This window comes from Cyrtonyx montezumae, unplaced genomic scaffold, assembly GCF_038088225.1.
Source record: "Cyrtonyx montezumae isolate F1298 unplaced genomic scaffold, pur_monq_1.0 scaffold_23, whole genome shotgun sequence".
NCBI lineage: Eukaryota > Metazoa > Chordata > Aves > Galliformes > Odontophoridae > Cyrtonyx > Cyrtonyx montezumae.
In genome coordinates, this window is record NW_027071970.1 from 5,196,775 (window position 1) to 5,211,822 (window position 15,048).

At 42.5% G+C, this 15,048-nt stretch overlaps 1 protein-coding gene across 2 annotated transcripts; it reads left to right on the top strand.

Moving 5' to 3' along the window:
• The first annotated feature begins 92 nt into the window (after positions 1 to 92).
• Positions 93 to 12,770, top strand: CHEK2 (checkpoint kinase 2). 2 transcript variants are annotated; one of them, XM_065738976.1, is made up of 14 exons: positions 93 to 324; positions 1,133 to 1,257; positions 1,819 to 1,966; positions 2,334 to 2,424; positions 3,257 to 3,365; positions 4,441 to 4,494; positions 5,200 to 5,261; positions 5,745 to 5,844; positions 6,276 to 6,362; positions 7,040 to 7,203; positions 7,409 to 7,524; positions 7,677 to 7,762; positions 11,983 to 12,063; positions 12,675 to 12,770. In XM_065738976.1, the coding sequence occupies exons 1-14, from the start codon at positions 93 to 95 to the stop codon at positions 12,768 to 12,770; spliced, it is 1,551 nt and encodes a 516-aa protein (XP_065595048.1). The 2 variants fall into 2 exon arrangements, with proteins under 2 accessions (XP_065595048.1, XP_065595049.1); XM_065738977.1 differs by lacking the exon at positions 1,133 to 1,257 and having other exon boundaries at positions 255 to 324.
• The last annotated feature ends 2,278 nt before the right edge of the window (positions 12,771 to 15,048 follow it).

Genomic DNA, 15,048 nt, shown 5'->3' on the forward strand with positions numbered 1-15,048 from the left:
CTGCGCCCGACGGCGGCGCGGGCGGTGCTGCGCTGCGCCGCGCGTGGGGAAGTGCGGCTCCGGCGCTGCCGCGCGTCCCGGCGGTGCCCGCCATGTCCCGGGAGACGAAGAGCGACGCGCAGCAGTCGCAGAGCGGCACCAGCTCCTCCTCCGGCGCCTCGCAGGGCGCCAGTCAGTCCTCCTCCAGCTCCGGGACGCTCAGCTCGCTGGACACCGTGCCCACGCAGGAGCTGCCCTCCATTCCCGAGGATCCGGAACCCGACGAGCTCGTTCCGCAGCCGTGGGGTCGGCTCTTTGCGCTCGGAAAAGGCTTCAGCAATTGGGGTACGTAAGTGGCGGCCCCGGGCTGCTGTCCGTGTGTCTCCCGCCCGCGTCGGACCGAGGATGCGGCGTGCCGCTGCCGCAGCCGTTCCGTGCCCGCCCCTCGGCCGTCCTTTCTCTGCTGCCCGCTGCGTTTGTCCGCCTCGGAGCTCTGCTTGGTTTACTACTGGATATTATTGGTTTATTGGGTGCTCCGCTGAGGGTGAAAGGAAAACGACGCTGATAATATAGTGAAACTGCTGACGTACTGTGTGTAGCAAAACTAAAGGCTCACGGAATGGCTGAGGTTGGAGGGCAGCTTAGAGATCACAGCTCCATCCCATCCCTGCCGTGGGCTGGCTGCTCCCAGCTCACACCGCCCAGGGCCCATCCATGGCCTCGGGCACCTCCAGGGATGGGGCACCCACAGCTCTGGGCAGCAGTGCCAGGGCCTGTTCTCTGAGTGAAGAATTTCTTCCTCACATCCAATCTCCATCTCCTCTCTTAGTTTAAAGCCACTCTCCCATGTTCTGTCACTATCAGTGTAAGAAGTCTCTCCTCTCCTGCTCATAAGTGCCCTGCAAGCACTGGAAGGTTGCAGCGAGCTCTCCTCTGATTCTTTTCTTCTCCCACAGCCTTCCTGCCCAGGAGAGGTGCTCCAGCATCTTCTTCAAACAGTGCATTGGTAGCACGTGGTGTCACGTTGGGGTTAGGAGGAAAAAACACTGATGTCTGTGTTATCCTACTTTACTGCAGTGCGTGGCATCGTTCTGTGGTGCAGTAGTTAATAACTTCAATTTTGTGTTCTTTCTCCACTTCTCCTCCTCTGCAGACTGCGTGAATGATGAGTACTGGTTTGGAAGAGACAAAAGTTGTGACTACAGCTTTTCTAAGCTAGGATTATCTGAGACTGGATTTTACCAAAACTATAGCAAGAAGCACTTCCGAATTTTCAGGGTATGTTCTAAGAAAGGTTATCTGTAGTGGAAATGCTAAGTCACAGCCTGAAGCAGTGATGGAGCACCTGGTGGGAAGGCAGGGCCAACCCAGGGAGCTCAGGTGTATGCAGTGTATCTGAGTGACCAGAAGGGGTGGAGCCGGGATCCACCCCTTCTCTGACCTCCTTTAAGGGTTGGCAGTGGGGGTGAGGGTATCTTTTGTTGGAGATCCCTGTCTACCTGAGGCCTTCCAGAGGTAAGCAGCTCCTTTCCTTCATGTCTGTGGCTGCTGCATTTGGGCTTGTTTTTGTTTGCTGTAGCTGAAGATTTTGCTTCCCTGCTATTGTTGGGATACTTCCCATCCTGTTATGGCATTATTGTGTCTTTCTGTTGACATAACTGAAAAAGGTGAACCTTTGTTGGGATATAAATGAAATCAGTGCTTTCAGCACTGACTCCTTTAACCAGGTGCTGAGCAATGTTCCCTTACCAGCTTTATTAAACAGCCCCATGTTCTGAGCCAGCAGTGCTGTAGTCTTTTTTTCCCTATTTCTATCTTTCTCCTTTTTTTTCCCATTAGGAAACAGGACCAAAAAATTCATACGTTGCCTACATTGAAGATCACAGTGCGAATGGAACTTTTGTTAACAGAGAGCTCATTGGGAAGGGGAGGAGGCTCCCGCTGACTCACAACTCTGAGATCGCGCTGTCCATTCAGACTAACAGGGGTAAAATACGCCGTGACCTACACAGGTCCTTTTCGTGTTAACCAAGGGGCTCTTGGTGCAGTGGTTTGAGTGTTCTTCCTGCAGGTTGGTCTCTGTGAATGCTGCACAGCTAATGGAGTGAGAGCGTGGAGGCAGTTGGTCACTGTTCAGTGATGACGTGAGCTGCTGAATGCATCACTGGTGTGACTTGCAGCACCAGCTGGTGTTCCTCTTTTAATTCCCTAGTTTCTGTTTTTCTTGCTGTTTATGTGCTGTTCCTAGCAGGCAGTGTTTGCTTCATTGTGTTGTTGACTATAAAAGCTCAGAAGTGTTGTTGTAACAGTTTTAAGGTCAGTAACAGGGGAATGCTCTCTGCCCATCTCTGCAGTGTTTGTCTTTTCTGATCTGACGGTGGATGATCAGTTGGCGTTTCCCAGAGAACTCAGAGAGAAGTATATCATGTCAAAGACTTTGGGAAGGTGAGTGTCCTTCTGTCAGAAATAGCACCCTTCCTTTTGTTACTGTTTTCAGTACCTTGTGCTGTCTGACCTACTGTTAATAGCAGTTTGGAGGGCAGGGGGAGCCGGCAGATAGCGTCAGTGTTGTGTTTACCTTCTGTCTGTTACACACAGCAACTCAGTTTGATAAGGGTTGCGATGCTTTGGTTTAACAGAGATGATTTTGATAGTTTGTGATAAGTGTTCTGATAACTGTTGTGGGTTTTAATGCAGATGAAACACAAATGAGATGGGGTCCTACTGATGCTTTTCCAGCTGCAGCTTCAAGTGGGTTAACAACTGGGTTTGGTTAATAGAGGCCACGAAGCACTGTGGTTCCTTAATTATTTCACTTTATGTGAACGGCCAAAAGCTGGTACTTATTGGGAATGTGTTTGTTTTTACGAGAAAGACACGTTGTAGCACACTGTATTTATTAAGACCAGAGTAGTGAGAATGCAGGTAAATGCAGCACTGGTATTTGTGTCATCAGAGATAGCAACAGATCGTGATTTCTGAATTAATCGCTCAAGATTTGAAAGGATCTTGTCTATGTTACTATTGTAAAGCTTATATATGTTTGTAGTTGTTTAAAAGGAGGAAACTGGAATCTGACATGGCTCAGTGCTTAAATACTTGAATACTGTTGAGTGCTTTCTGAGATAGTTTTGCCCACCTGTTATATTGAGAAAGCTGCAGCTCCCGTTGCATGTAGCCTCAGTGAGGTGAGAACCTCCTGTTCTTTTCAGCATGCTTCTTAGGCCAAGTTGGAAAGGTGTCTGTAAGCATTAACAGAGCTGTGCTTCCATGCTAGTGGTGCCTGCGGGGAAGTCAAACTGGCATTTGAGAAGAGCACTTGTAATAAAGTTGCAGTGAAGATAATCAATAAGCGGAAGTTTATGGCCAGTGGTGTTAGAGAGGCAGTAAGTATCTTTGTTTCTGTTTTTGGACATCTTGCAGCCATCCTTGGGTATGGGAGCCTTTATCTCTTACTCTTCAGCCTACTCCATTAAAAGGGGTTTTCTATATGCAGTTTCCAAGTGCTATTTGATCTTGCACAGTACATATAACTGCACAGCAAATGCTTGTTTTTGTTCTTTGACCACGCTCTGTTATCTTAGGACTTCTTGTTCCTGTAGTATATACAAATGAGGGGGAGTGGGGACTCAAAGTTACACACAGTGAAGTCTGACCAGAGGTCTGTAAGCTCTTCTAACTGTACTGTATATTCCATCGTAACACTTCAGTGGAATCCCATGAAGCCTGCAGGGGAAGGCTTTCCACATGTGTGCTTTCCTAGCTGAAGGAGGAGGAGCCAGTGGCTGTGCTGTAACATGACAAAGGGATTCAAGCAGCTTCAGTTCTGTCACTCTCATTTTGTGTAAAGATACAGGGTGAACTTTTGAAGAAAAAATACAAATAGAGGTTGAAAGGGAATGGCAAAAGAGACAAATCTGCAGCTGAGGGTTCTCTGGATTTAAAAGAGGTTAGACTGACCTTGTTAGTTCTGCAGGAGTATATATGCAAGCTCACTGTACACTTCTGTAACTTCCAGTTGTACAGGTGCAGAAGGGAGGCTGATGCAGCTATTTTCAGATAAATCTGTATTTTTCCTCTTTTGTAATAAAGAGTATCAGTGAGTAGCATTTAACTTTGGGGTAGCTCACATGGGAAGCCTGTTGGTGTGAGGAGAAAGATGTTCAAAGGACAATGCTGAGATACACCAGGCCAGATGAATGTTTTCAGTTGGAAATGAGGGGAAGATCTGTGGCCTGCAGTGAAGTGATGTGTCTAGAACAGAATCTTTCTACCCGTTATGAAGAAGAGTCTGTTTAAATAGATTGATGAGGTGCCTTGTGTGAATTATGGGGATAAAAAAGCTCATTTGAAGTTGCAGGAGATGTGAAAGAATGGCATTTTCTATACTGTCTTTTATTTCTGAAGTGTCTCCTGGAATACTGCTGTATGACTCCATGAGGTATTTGATTCTTTTAACAGAACCCAGCTTTTAATATCAACACAGAAATAGAGATCTTGAAGAAAATAGATCATGTGAGTGTCACTGTACGTCTGTTTTCCTTTTTGCTGTGTGCTGTACTCTTCTGCACCAGATTAAGGTCATAACTAAAGATTGATTTTTACCCGTTTAGGAATGATGCATATAATTATTGCAGTCTAAGTCAATTGAGCACATTGCAAATCATTTTCTGTATGCTGTATGTTTACAGATGGGAGGTTATAAAGTCTTTTATAACTTGTATAAACCTGGGAAGACACTTGCAGAGGTTTCAGCCTGAACCGTAGTTCAAGGAGAAATCTCTCCTTCAACTTTGTAAATATTTCTGGATAACCAACTACTGTTAAGTTCTTGAGCTGTATCCTCATGCCTCCAGATCCTCCCCAGTCAAAGGCTTTTGTTTTCCTTTTTATAAATAGACAGTTTGTATAGATTAATGAACTCCTGCTTATCAAGAATTGTCAGTTATGGACACCAACAACTGGAGGCAGTCAGCGTGACTGCTGAGCTGTGGTCGTGGCAAGGATAGTGTTTTTTGTACATGGGGGTGAAGTATAGGGGAGAAGACAATGGGCTTAAATTTAAGTGTTTGCTAAAGCCTGTTGGTTGTGTAAGAGTTTCTCCAACTGGCGTGGGGAAATTATACTAAAACAGGAAATTCATGATACACAGTTGATGATGTCAGTTTTTACAAGTGATTCTACTGTTCTGTGTGTCATTTGTATTCCCTTTTCTATTAGCCTTGCTTAATCAAGATCAAAAACTTCTTTGAAGCAGAGGATTACTACATTGTTTTGGAACTGTAAGTAACTACTTTGAAAGTAAAGGCATGGGATGTCATAGCTATAAAGGATGTAAGTAGTTCTGAACAATTTTGTGTATGTATGTTTTCTTGTTGTTTTGCTGGCTTCAAGTGCTGTCTGAAGCCTCTAAAAAATCAGGAGCTATGATAATTAGGGGTGTGATCACTTTTACACTCTGAAGGCAATTAGTGCCTTGAATGATCACCCACTGTGCTGCTGTTGTGGGTTGCTGCTACTTTGATTTTGAGCTGATAAGAGGATGTAAATCAGAAATCTTGTAACTTCTTCTAGTGAGGACTTCCTAAGATTAGGCCTTAAGTCAGCAATGCATGTCCTGTGTGTAGGGCATTACTCATTCATTTTTCAGAAATCAAATATATTCTTTGGAGTCAAAATAGCCAAAAGAAATTGTTTTGGACTTGTCGAATGAGAAGAAACATTTGGGAGTAATATAACGACTTGTTAACCTACATCTGTTTTAGGATGGAAGGAGGAGAACTGTATGACAGAGTGTCAAGGCCAATCAAGATGAAAGAAGCTACCTGCAAGCTGTACTTTTATCAGATGCTGCTGGCTGTGAAGGTGTATATGTAATCCTCAGCTCTATTGAGGAAAATATGGTTATGCATTTGTGTGTTAATAGAATGAATTTTTCTGTCATTTCTGAAGCTTAGGCAGGTGATCAGCACAGTGCTGTTAACAAGTTATTGTTGTACTTCAGTACAGCCAAATAGCACTCAAGCTCTTACTTCTATGAAACAACAGCCACCATACATTGAAGCAGTAATACAGACTGTGCTCACTAAGGCAGAACTATCACGTGAGAGTTCCTGTAGTGTGTGAGCAGTTATCAGTACAATAGCCTTCCAAAAATGAGTGCTTAAATGCTTTACTGTGTGTGCTGATGAAGCATTTTGGTCTGTGCAGACTTGAATTTATGAAAATAGGATGATGCATATTTTAAAGGATAATAGTATACTTTTCTTCACGCGTGTATGTTTGTATGTATCCAGTATCTTCATGACAATGGAATCATTCACCGGGATCTGAAGCCAGAGAATGTGCTGCTGTCATCTTCTGAAGAGACGTGTCTGATAAAGGCAAGGAAGCTTACACTTCTGCTTGTTCATGGAGAGATTTGGGAGTGTTTATTTAAATATAGCATACAGATACACACACAAAATAGAATTACTCGTACAACCCATGAAGTAACCTGAAATGCTGATGCTTTTCATACACTTAATTTTACTTTGTGGACAGTTCTACCCTTACATTCCTCTGAGAATGACTGGGAAACTTCATTTTGTAATACTGATCTGAGTACAACTTTAAATGTGGTAACGTTGTAAAAAAAATTCTTTCAGAAAGCATTTTCACAATTATCCAGGCTGCTTGATGACAGAGCTATATATGTTATTTTTCAGAAAGCATTGAGTAGCATGTCAGAAGCATGTCAAAATGTGTGTTTAAATAGTGTCTCCTAATATCTGAAATTCCTTTATTCTGAGGTTGCCCATTCACATCCAAATTTGAGAGTACTTTTGGTAGTTTGAAGTCTGATCCTCTGTCATATTTTTCCCTACTCATCTCCTCTTCTCAGCTGTTGTTTGCTGACTTTAATAATGTCTGAGGTGTATTTTGTTCATAGTCTTGTACTGGAACTGTGCCTCGGAGAGAAGAAACTTAATGTTACCTCCTATTGTGTACTGACGATATGGTATGTTCTAGTACAATCAATCCTAATATGTAATGTGGTGTTACAATTTTTACATACAAGATTACAGATTTTGGACAATCCAAGATTCTTGGAGAAACTTCTCTTATGAAAACATTATGTGGTACTCCCACGTATCTTGCTCCTGAGGTTCTAAATTCACTTGGGACCACTGGATACAGCCGAGCTGTGGACTGCTGGAGTTTAGGAGTTATTCTTTTTGTATGGTAAGATACTGCTTAGATGCCTTGGGCTTTCACTGAGATACGTGGCTCAAGATGTGGCAACTTCAGTGTACTTAGTAGGAAGTGAAAGTGTGTTTAAAAATGTATACATGTAAATGACAGCAGATGCCTCAAAATGTGTGACTTCCTTTGTTTTTTATATGCTATGACAAAACCTGTGTTTCTTAGTTTGTTTTCTTTTGTATAGCTTGTGTGGGTATCCGCCATTTAATGAGCAAAATACTCAGCTATCTCTGAAAGACCAAATAACTCGTGGAGAATACACATTCATTCCAAAAGAGTGGAAACACGTATCCAACACAGGTATGACTCCTTTATATAGGCAGCAGAATATCTAGATCTTTTTTGTTGTAGTTTTTCTCTTAACTTCCTTTCAGCTTTCATTCTGTGGTACATTGCATGTTGATATGTTTGTGTTTTTTAAGTAGCTGATTGCCTAACTCTTACTGTCTTAGCTCTGGATCTTGTGAAGAAGCTGTTGGTAGTGGATCCAAGCAAACGTTTCTCAATACAGGAAGCCTTAGAGCATCCCTGGCTTCAGGTAGGAATTGAGTCTATTCAGTACAGCCAAGTTGGGTTGTTGTGGAGATAATTTCTTGATATAAATGCAAACACCATTCAATAACCTGAATTTCATGAGGCTTCACGAAGCAGGGGAACTGTGACTACCCTGGTCACTGGAGATCACTATGTACCCAACCCTTTTTCTGTGGAGTGTACTGTAAAAGGTGATGAGAAATGACATCTTCAGTCCTGCAACAGCTGTTACCTCAAGTCAGGGCTTCAGTCCACCAGTTTGTAGGCTGCCCATGACAGCAGCCAGCAGAAGAGCAGCTGCTGGTTTCTGCTTCTCACGGGCAGGTGCTGCTGCCAGCTGGCCAGATTGTTTCTGCTAGCTGCTGTAAGACTGCAGGGATCCTGATGCCTATTTGCAGAGATAAGAAATGAGGAGCATGCTGTATGTCTGTGAGTTATTCATTTGTTTTACTAGCACTGTGGATGACATATAGGACAATGAGGCACCAGATCCCTATCTGTAGCATGACATTAGTCCAGATGCTAATAGTCAACAGCTTTCCTGTTCACTCTGGTTTCAAGTTAACATTCTGAAGAGATGGCTGCTATAAGCAAGATCACCATGCAGTAACTGGGTTGTGTACAGAGCAAACCTGCTTCTTTGCTGTCCCAGCAGTCGTTCTCTCTGCAGCACAGAGATTCTCTTTTCTTCCTGTTTTCCTTATTTTTAATTCTTGCAAAGGCAACTGGGCCCCCTGCTGTTTTTCATTGTGCTTGTTTTCTTGTCTGCTGGCCCTGACAAAGTCTTTGTTAGCTCTTACCCCCTCCCACGGTATGTATGGTTTCTCAATTTTTCTCAGTTCCATGTTTTCTACTGTTGCTGCTATTCCTCATCTTGTAGCTTTGCTTGATGCTGTTCAGTGCCTTTTCCCACCATAAACACCTCTTTGCTTATTTTCTGCTTTTAATTTGACTTCTTTGCCCTTCACCTTGTCATGAGTACATCATAGGTGAGTTTTATCCTTCCATATACTTCTGCCAGAGAGAAAAAGGTATTGCTTACCCTGTCTTTGCTTAATTTATTCTGTTCACTTTTCCCTTGTTACATCATTTAGCTGTAGATGTCCCTGTTTGTTGTAGGGGAGTTGGACTTGATGACCTTTAAGGCTCCTCAAAACATTGTATGATCTCAGTAGCTTAGCTAACTCCTAGAAATGTAGCTCCTGTGACTACATAGGCTAAAGCAAGGGAGAAACACTCAAATCAGCAGCTAGCAGTTACTGAGACAGAAAATTGAGTTGGACAGTTGTTTTTAAGTCAGTTAATTCTCCCATTTATGCTGTTGGACATTTGGAAGTTCTTCCTGTGTTTTCTGGCTTTTACTACTGTAGTTTTGTAATTCCTGCAGTGGGTTAATCGGCTGTAACTTCTTATGTCTGGCTTGTGATGCTGAGCAGGGTAGGTTACTGACAAGCAATGATATACTGATTTTGAGGATCACTGATATGCATAATGGGAAAGGGGGAGTATATTAGTGATTTACACAAGTTAAGGCTGAGAGCTGTCAGTATGTAAGCTGAAGATGGCAGCATCTTGACTCTGTATGCTCTCAAGGGGCAGCTCTTACTGCTATGTTTGATTTTGAGGACAGGGCAAGAAGTTTTATAAAGCGTTTTACCTACAAATATGTCATCTAGCATTCAGATGTCATTCTCTAAGCTGCATTCTCTAAGCTGTTTTCTCCTCATGGGCTTTTATTAAAAATGTCAGTTATTTATAGGTGTTATGCTGCCTGCCTTGAGAGGCCAATATACAGTGTGCTCAGTTGGAAATATCGCAAACCTTGAGTACTGCCACCAGAAAAGCTGCTCGAGTCCTGCTGTCACAAGTAGTGAGGAGGAGCTACTGGCTCCCCACTCCCTCTTGTGTTGTCTGTGAGTATTACCTCCGAAGTCTAGTGTGAAGTCACCCACGAGATGCATGCTGAACGCGTACAGAATGTTAGCCCCCTCTAGCGATCTGGGCACCGCTGGAGAATTTTTCACTTACTGTACGCACGCATGTTCTCCAAACAGAACATATTTTTTACAGCTCAATTAAAAATAAATAAATGGTGTTATATAGTTGGAAAACGTGACTCTGGAAAAAGACAAGTCCAAATTCTATAAAAAATAAATTGTATATTCATGCTGAAGCCTTTCTGTAGTGCTAAAGAGCATACTTAAACCAAAAAAGGAGATACTTCAATACTCTGCATTTAGAATAAGAACCCAGCTGCCTTCTACCCAAAAAATGGTTATGATTTTTGAAACCCATAGGAGCTAGGTGACCCTTAGTGTATCTCTGCCAGCAAATGTCTTGTTCGTTTTTCCCTGTGTTTCCCAATCTTTGCTGTGATAACAGGACAAAGTTATTATAGAGTTTGTTACACTCAGGTAGTCATTAAGAATAAATGTCTGTTTTTGGTTCTAGATCAGTTGTTCAGCTGGTGAACCTACAGTTCAAAGCTCAGCCAAGGAAATGGTCTATGTTAGAATCACTATGAGCAGCATACTTCAGGTAGTCCCAGGAAAGGTTTCAAGACCCGATTTCAACTTTGGAAGTCTGATTTAGGGTATGCAGGTAATCCAGAGTAACCCATTCTAATAATGTTCCTGCAGGAGAAGTTGCTGAAACTAGAGAACGAGGGTTTTATTTTCAGAACAAGAAGCATACTATATCTACTAGATGTCTTTTGCATGTGGAATTCCTTTTTCCTTGAGGTTGCCCAGTGTAGACAAGGAGCACCTCAGTCTCTGGCAGCAGAAGCAGAATGAAGCTATGTGCTAGCTTTTCCTCTTCAAACACATCTGCCTTTCTGTTAAATGACAGCTTTCCCTAACAAACGTTCTGTGCTTCCCTATCTTTTGCTGCCCTTCTTCTAATGCTCTGCAGCCAGTCTTCTTCATCCAGAAATGTGACTAATAACAACCCTACGTCCACTTCTTTCCTGTGTTACTCCCATTAATGGCAGCTTCTGGATTGCCATTTCTGATAGAGAATAAAGTGTATTAACCAGTGAACTTGTGATGGTGGGGAACAGTGTAGCAACATGCATGGTGTATGAGTAATAAATATTTGTTAACAATCATCTGGGTTTTTAAAAGTGAGACCTTCCACTTACAGCCTTTAATATGCTCTATGGACTTAGGGTAGAGGTAACGATGGGGTGTTTTGAAATAAAAGTTGTTACTATCATTTTAATACAGGTGTTTTAGCTGCTGCTTCTCTACCTAGTGTATGCAACAGAATTTTTGGGATGAAGATGGTGGGTTGGAGGCATGATTTAACAACTACTTGTTGAGATGACGCTAAGCTGGTGGAAATATAAGTATGCTGTTAGAAATGGAAGCCATTATGAAAATGAAATGTAAAACTATAAGCAAAATGCTTGTTTTTCAAGAGCGAGGAACTTGATTTTGATGAAAGCAAGGTCCCAAGTCCTGATGAGGCCTCTCCTGATAAAACTGACCACTGAATTACCTGCACAAGCTCCTAGCCCTGTATGTTTTGTTGTTTCAGTTCTGTTATACTTAATCACATGGCATTATCATCTCAGTTTTCACTTGACTGGTATTAGCTAAAAGTAGTTATAGAGGGAAATAATGTATTTGTAGGTGAAATAGAACTATTTTTTCCTTACCAACACTGTACATAAGCCACCTGCTGAAAATTCTACTCTGGGGCAGGTTAGGGTCATGTTTATTTTTGGGGGGAAGCTGGAAGGAAGAAGGGAGGTTGGTTTATAATTTAACTGTAGCTGTTGAAGGTCCTTGAGAGCATTATTTATAGAATTTCTGTTGGTTAGGTTGTTATCTGCCAGAAATTACACTTTCCAAATTTTCCTTGGAGAATAAAGCTGATGTTTCAAAGGACCGATGTCCTGATAATGTGTAATCTATTTGCTTCAAAAACAGTGCTTCCTAATTCTGTTTCTCAGTTGTGTTGTGCTAAGGATAGATTCACCACTTCTTTCACTGGGCCCAATGTTGGAGATACTAGAGGAGGAATTGTGACACTGTAGTGGTTTTTTAGTAATCTTGGATTATCATTACAGAGCCTTTCTCCTAGCACTACATGTTTTGTTTGTTTTCTAATGGTGAGGAGAAAAGCTACATCCTTTTCTCCTTTATTTATTCCATGATTGCTGGTCCACTGTAAGCATTCCATGTAGCACCTAAGGCTAATGCTTTTATTTTTTAACAGGATGAGGATATGAAAAATACATTTCAACAGCTACTTGCTCAGACAAATGCCACTATGAATCCACCACAAACATCAAAAATGGTATGAATGACAGATTATGTAAAGATTAATACTTTGGTGCCTAAGCTAGATTTAAAAGTGAACCATAAGAAGAAAATACAGTCCTGATAATTTAGTGTGGAAGTGTACATTCTGCCTTTCTGTAGCAGTCTACTAATTCTTTCCTGCATTCTTAGTTGAAGTTTACTTTTGTGCTTTGGCAAGACACTTTGAACGTAAAGAAACTGTCTCTTAAACACATGGATAGTCCTTTGAAGTCTCAAGTTCTACGCATGAACGTGTATATTTTGATGGATTTGAGTCACGAACATTTAATATTCAAAGGAAAATTCTCATGGCAGTGAAAGCTTCGAATTGGTATTGTGATATTAATTACTATACACCAATTAGTGTTATTTTAAACAATAGTCAAAGCTGGGAGCAGCTGTGACAGAAAAGGGAGTGAGGGCACTGCCTTACATGAGAAGGATCACTTATCATTACATCACTGGAGAGAAACACTCGTTAGTCATGCTGCTGTTTCAGTTACAGGAGGGAGACTTTATCCACCATCTGTAATTCTGTAGTAGACAAAACAGTCAGGCTCTGTCTTACCTGATTAATGTAGCCATCCTGCTGCATCTTTCTTGTAGCCAACCACTACGAGAAAACGTCTCTGTGAGAATGAGGACGAATCTGTCTCTTCTAAGCGTGCTGTTCCTTCTACATCATTTCAGAAAATGAGGTGAAGAAAGGGACTTTTCTGTTAATTATTGCTTTATTTCATGGAGAGCAGAATTTTTATTTTTAAAAGTCTTATTGATGGAATAACTGTTGAAGATGCAATTGATAAATAAAAAGTAACTTTGTAAAAGTGAAGCAGCTGCTGTGTCTTCATGGGGATTTACACAAATAGTTATTCTTCAGTTCATCCATCTGTTTGATTCAAGAGGAATGTCAGGAGAAAAATGCTTCTTCTTGAATGAAGTTATGAAAAAGTCAAGGCTAATTTCATTACCATCTACACTTCTGCATTCTTCTGTTTGAATTTCTGGCTTAGGCTTGAAGGTATGGCTTAGTCCTCCCACATGGAATGCAAAGTTGGAGCTTTTGCCTCAGCCACAGTATTACCTGACACAAAATGATGTCCATGAACTCATCAGGAAACTTATAAAGAGAAATCCACTATGAAGAGGGCTGTAATCAGAATAATTGTAGTCCTTAAAATGCATATACCTGCTAACTGATCTCTTCTTCAGAAGTGTGCACTGTGTTTATTTACCCTGGGATGGGCTGAATAAGAAACATGATATGTCTTCCTTAGTTCATTTGATAAGCTCCTATAAGAGAAGAACAAGGAATTAAACTGAGTAACAAATCTACTAGTCTGTTAGGTGAAAAAGTTTTTGGACTGTGTGCCAATTGCTAGAGGATATGAATTTAATTATTAAGAGGGAATAATTTAATAACTTTGGCCTAAAACCATGCATGTTATGATTAGAGGCATTTACTATAAACGGATTAGGAAAGAATAACGCCTAATCCATTACAAAACAAAGCGCTGTCAAGTATAAATTAAGATAAGACACTCGTGAGGCAAGTTCTTCCCCTTTGTGCCTATTGCAGAGATCATACATGTTAGGAGATATTTGTTTCAATCACCATAGGTGGTAATATGGCAGTTCTTGCACACCTGTATTTTTTTAATGAACCATTAGGAAGAACATCCATGGGCATCTGGATGAAAAATGCCACTGGTTCAGATGCAGTATTGATTACAAAAAAAAAAAAGTGCATGTCTGTATTCTAGTAACATTTGCTTTCAGATTCACAGATATGATTGACTGCACATCCTCAAAGAGTTCTGGTAGTTCCTGTAGCAGTTCTGAAATAAAAGGGCATAGTTGCTGTGTGCAAGGTGGACTGATCATAAAGGACTTGATGGGGTTGGTCTGTTTATGGTCTGGTAAACTGCAAAAGCTGGTACCTGGAGAATTTAGTTACCAATGATTCCAAGAAGCCCTTGCATCATTACATGGTCATTAAATTCAGCTAAGCTGGACGTTGCATCCAATTCCTATGCAGAGAAATGCTATTTTTCTCAGAGCAGGTTACTGCAGGGTCTCACATAGGCAGTATTTATAGAAATGCTTTTCATGTTTGTTTCATGAGGGCCTGTAGTGGAATGCTAAGCCTTGGTCTGAAGCAGTGATGGGAGCACCTGGTGAGAAGGCAGGGCCAACCCAGGGAGCTCAGGTGTATGCAATGTATCTGAGTGACCAGAAGGGGTGGAACCACCTTCCCTGACCTCATTTAAGGGTTGGCAGTGTACCCTGTTGGAGATCCCTGCCCGCTGGAGGCCTCCCAAAGGTAAGCAGTTTTTATTCATTTCTGTGCCTATGGCTGCTGTATTTGGGCTTGTTCTTGTTTGCTGCAGCCTAGGGTTGTGCCACTCTGCTATTATTGAGGTCCTTTACATCATGTTATAGCATTACAGGGCTACAAAAGCGATCCAAGGGCTGGAATACTGCCCCTGTAAGGATAGGGTGAGAGCTGGGGTTGTACGGGTCAGAGAGGAAAAGGCTCTGGGGAGGTGTGAGAACAGCCTTTCAGTATCTAAAATGGACTTTGGTTCCATACGTCTGATGAGAAGGCAATGTATGTCTCCATGCCTGGTGAGAACGATGTCGCTGGTCCCAGGTCCGTGTCCCTGAATCCTGCAGAGGTACCATGTCGAATACCGCTCACCCTCTAGAAGTTGCTGAGGCGGCCGCTGCCTCTAGGAGACGGTTTTCTGCCTCTGTGGCTGTACAACGACTTTGGGTTCTTTGTGAAGATGGAGCTCACCTTGGGCTCGGGTGGGCTCCGAGGACGAGCGCGACCTACAGTCCGGCCGGGCGCGGGGCAGGACGTCCGGCCTCGGCGCCGTCGGGCGGGGGGCGGCCGGGGTCCGAGCGGAGCCCAACCCCGGGGGCGGGGCCGGGGGCAGTGCGGTTTCCTTAGAGCCGGGGCCCGGAACGTGGCGCC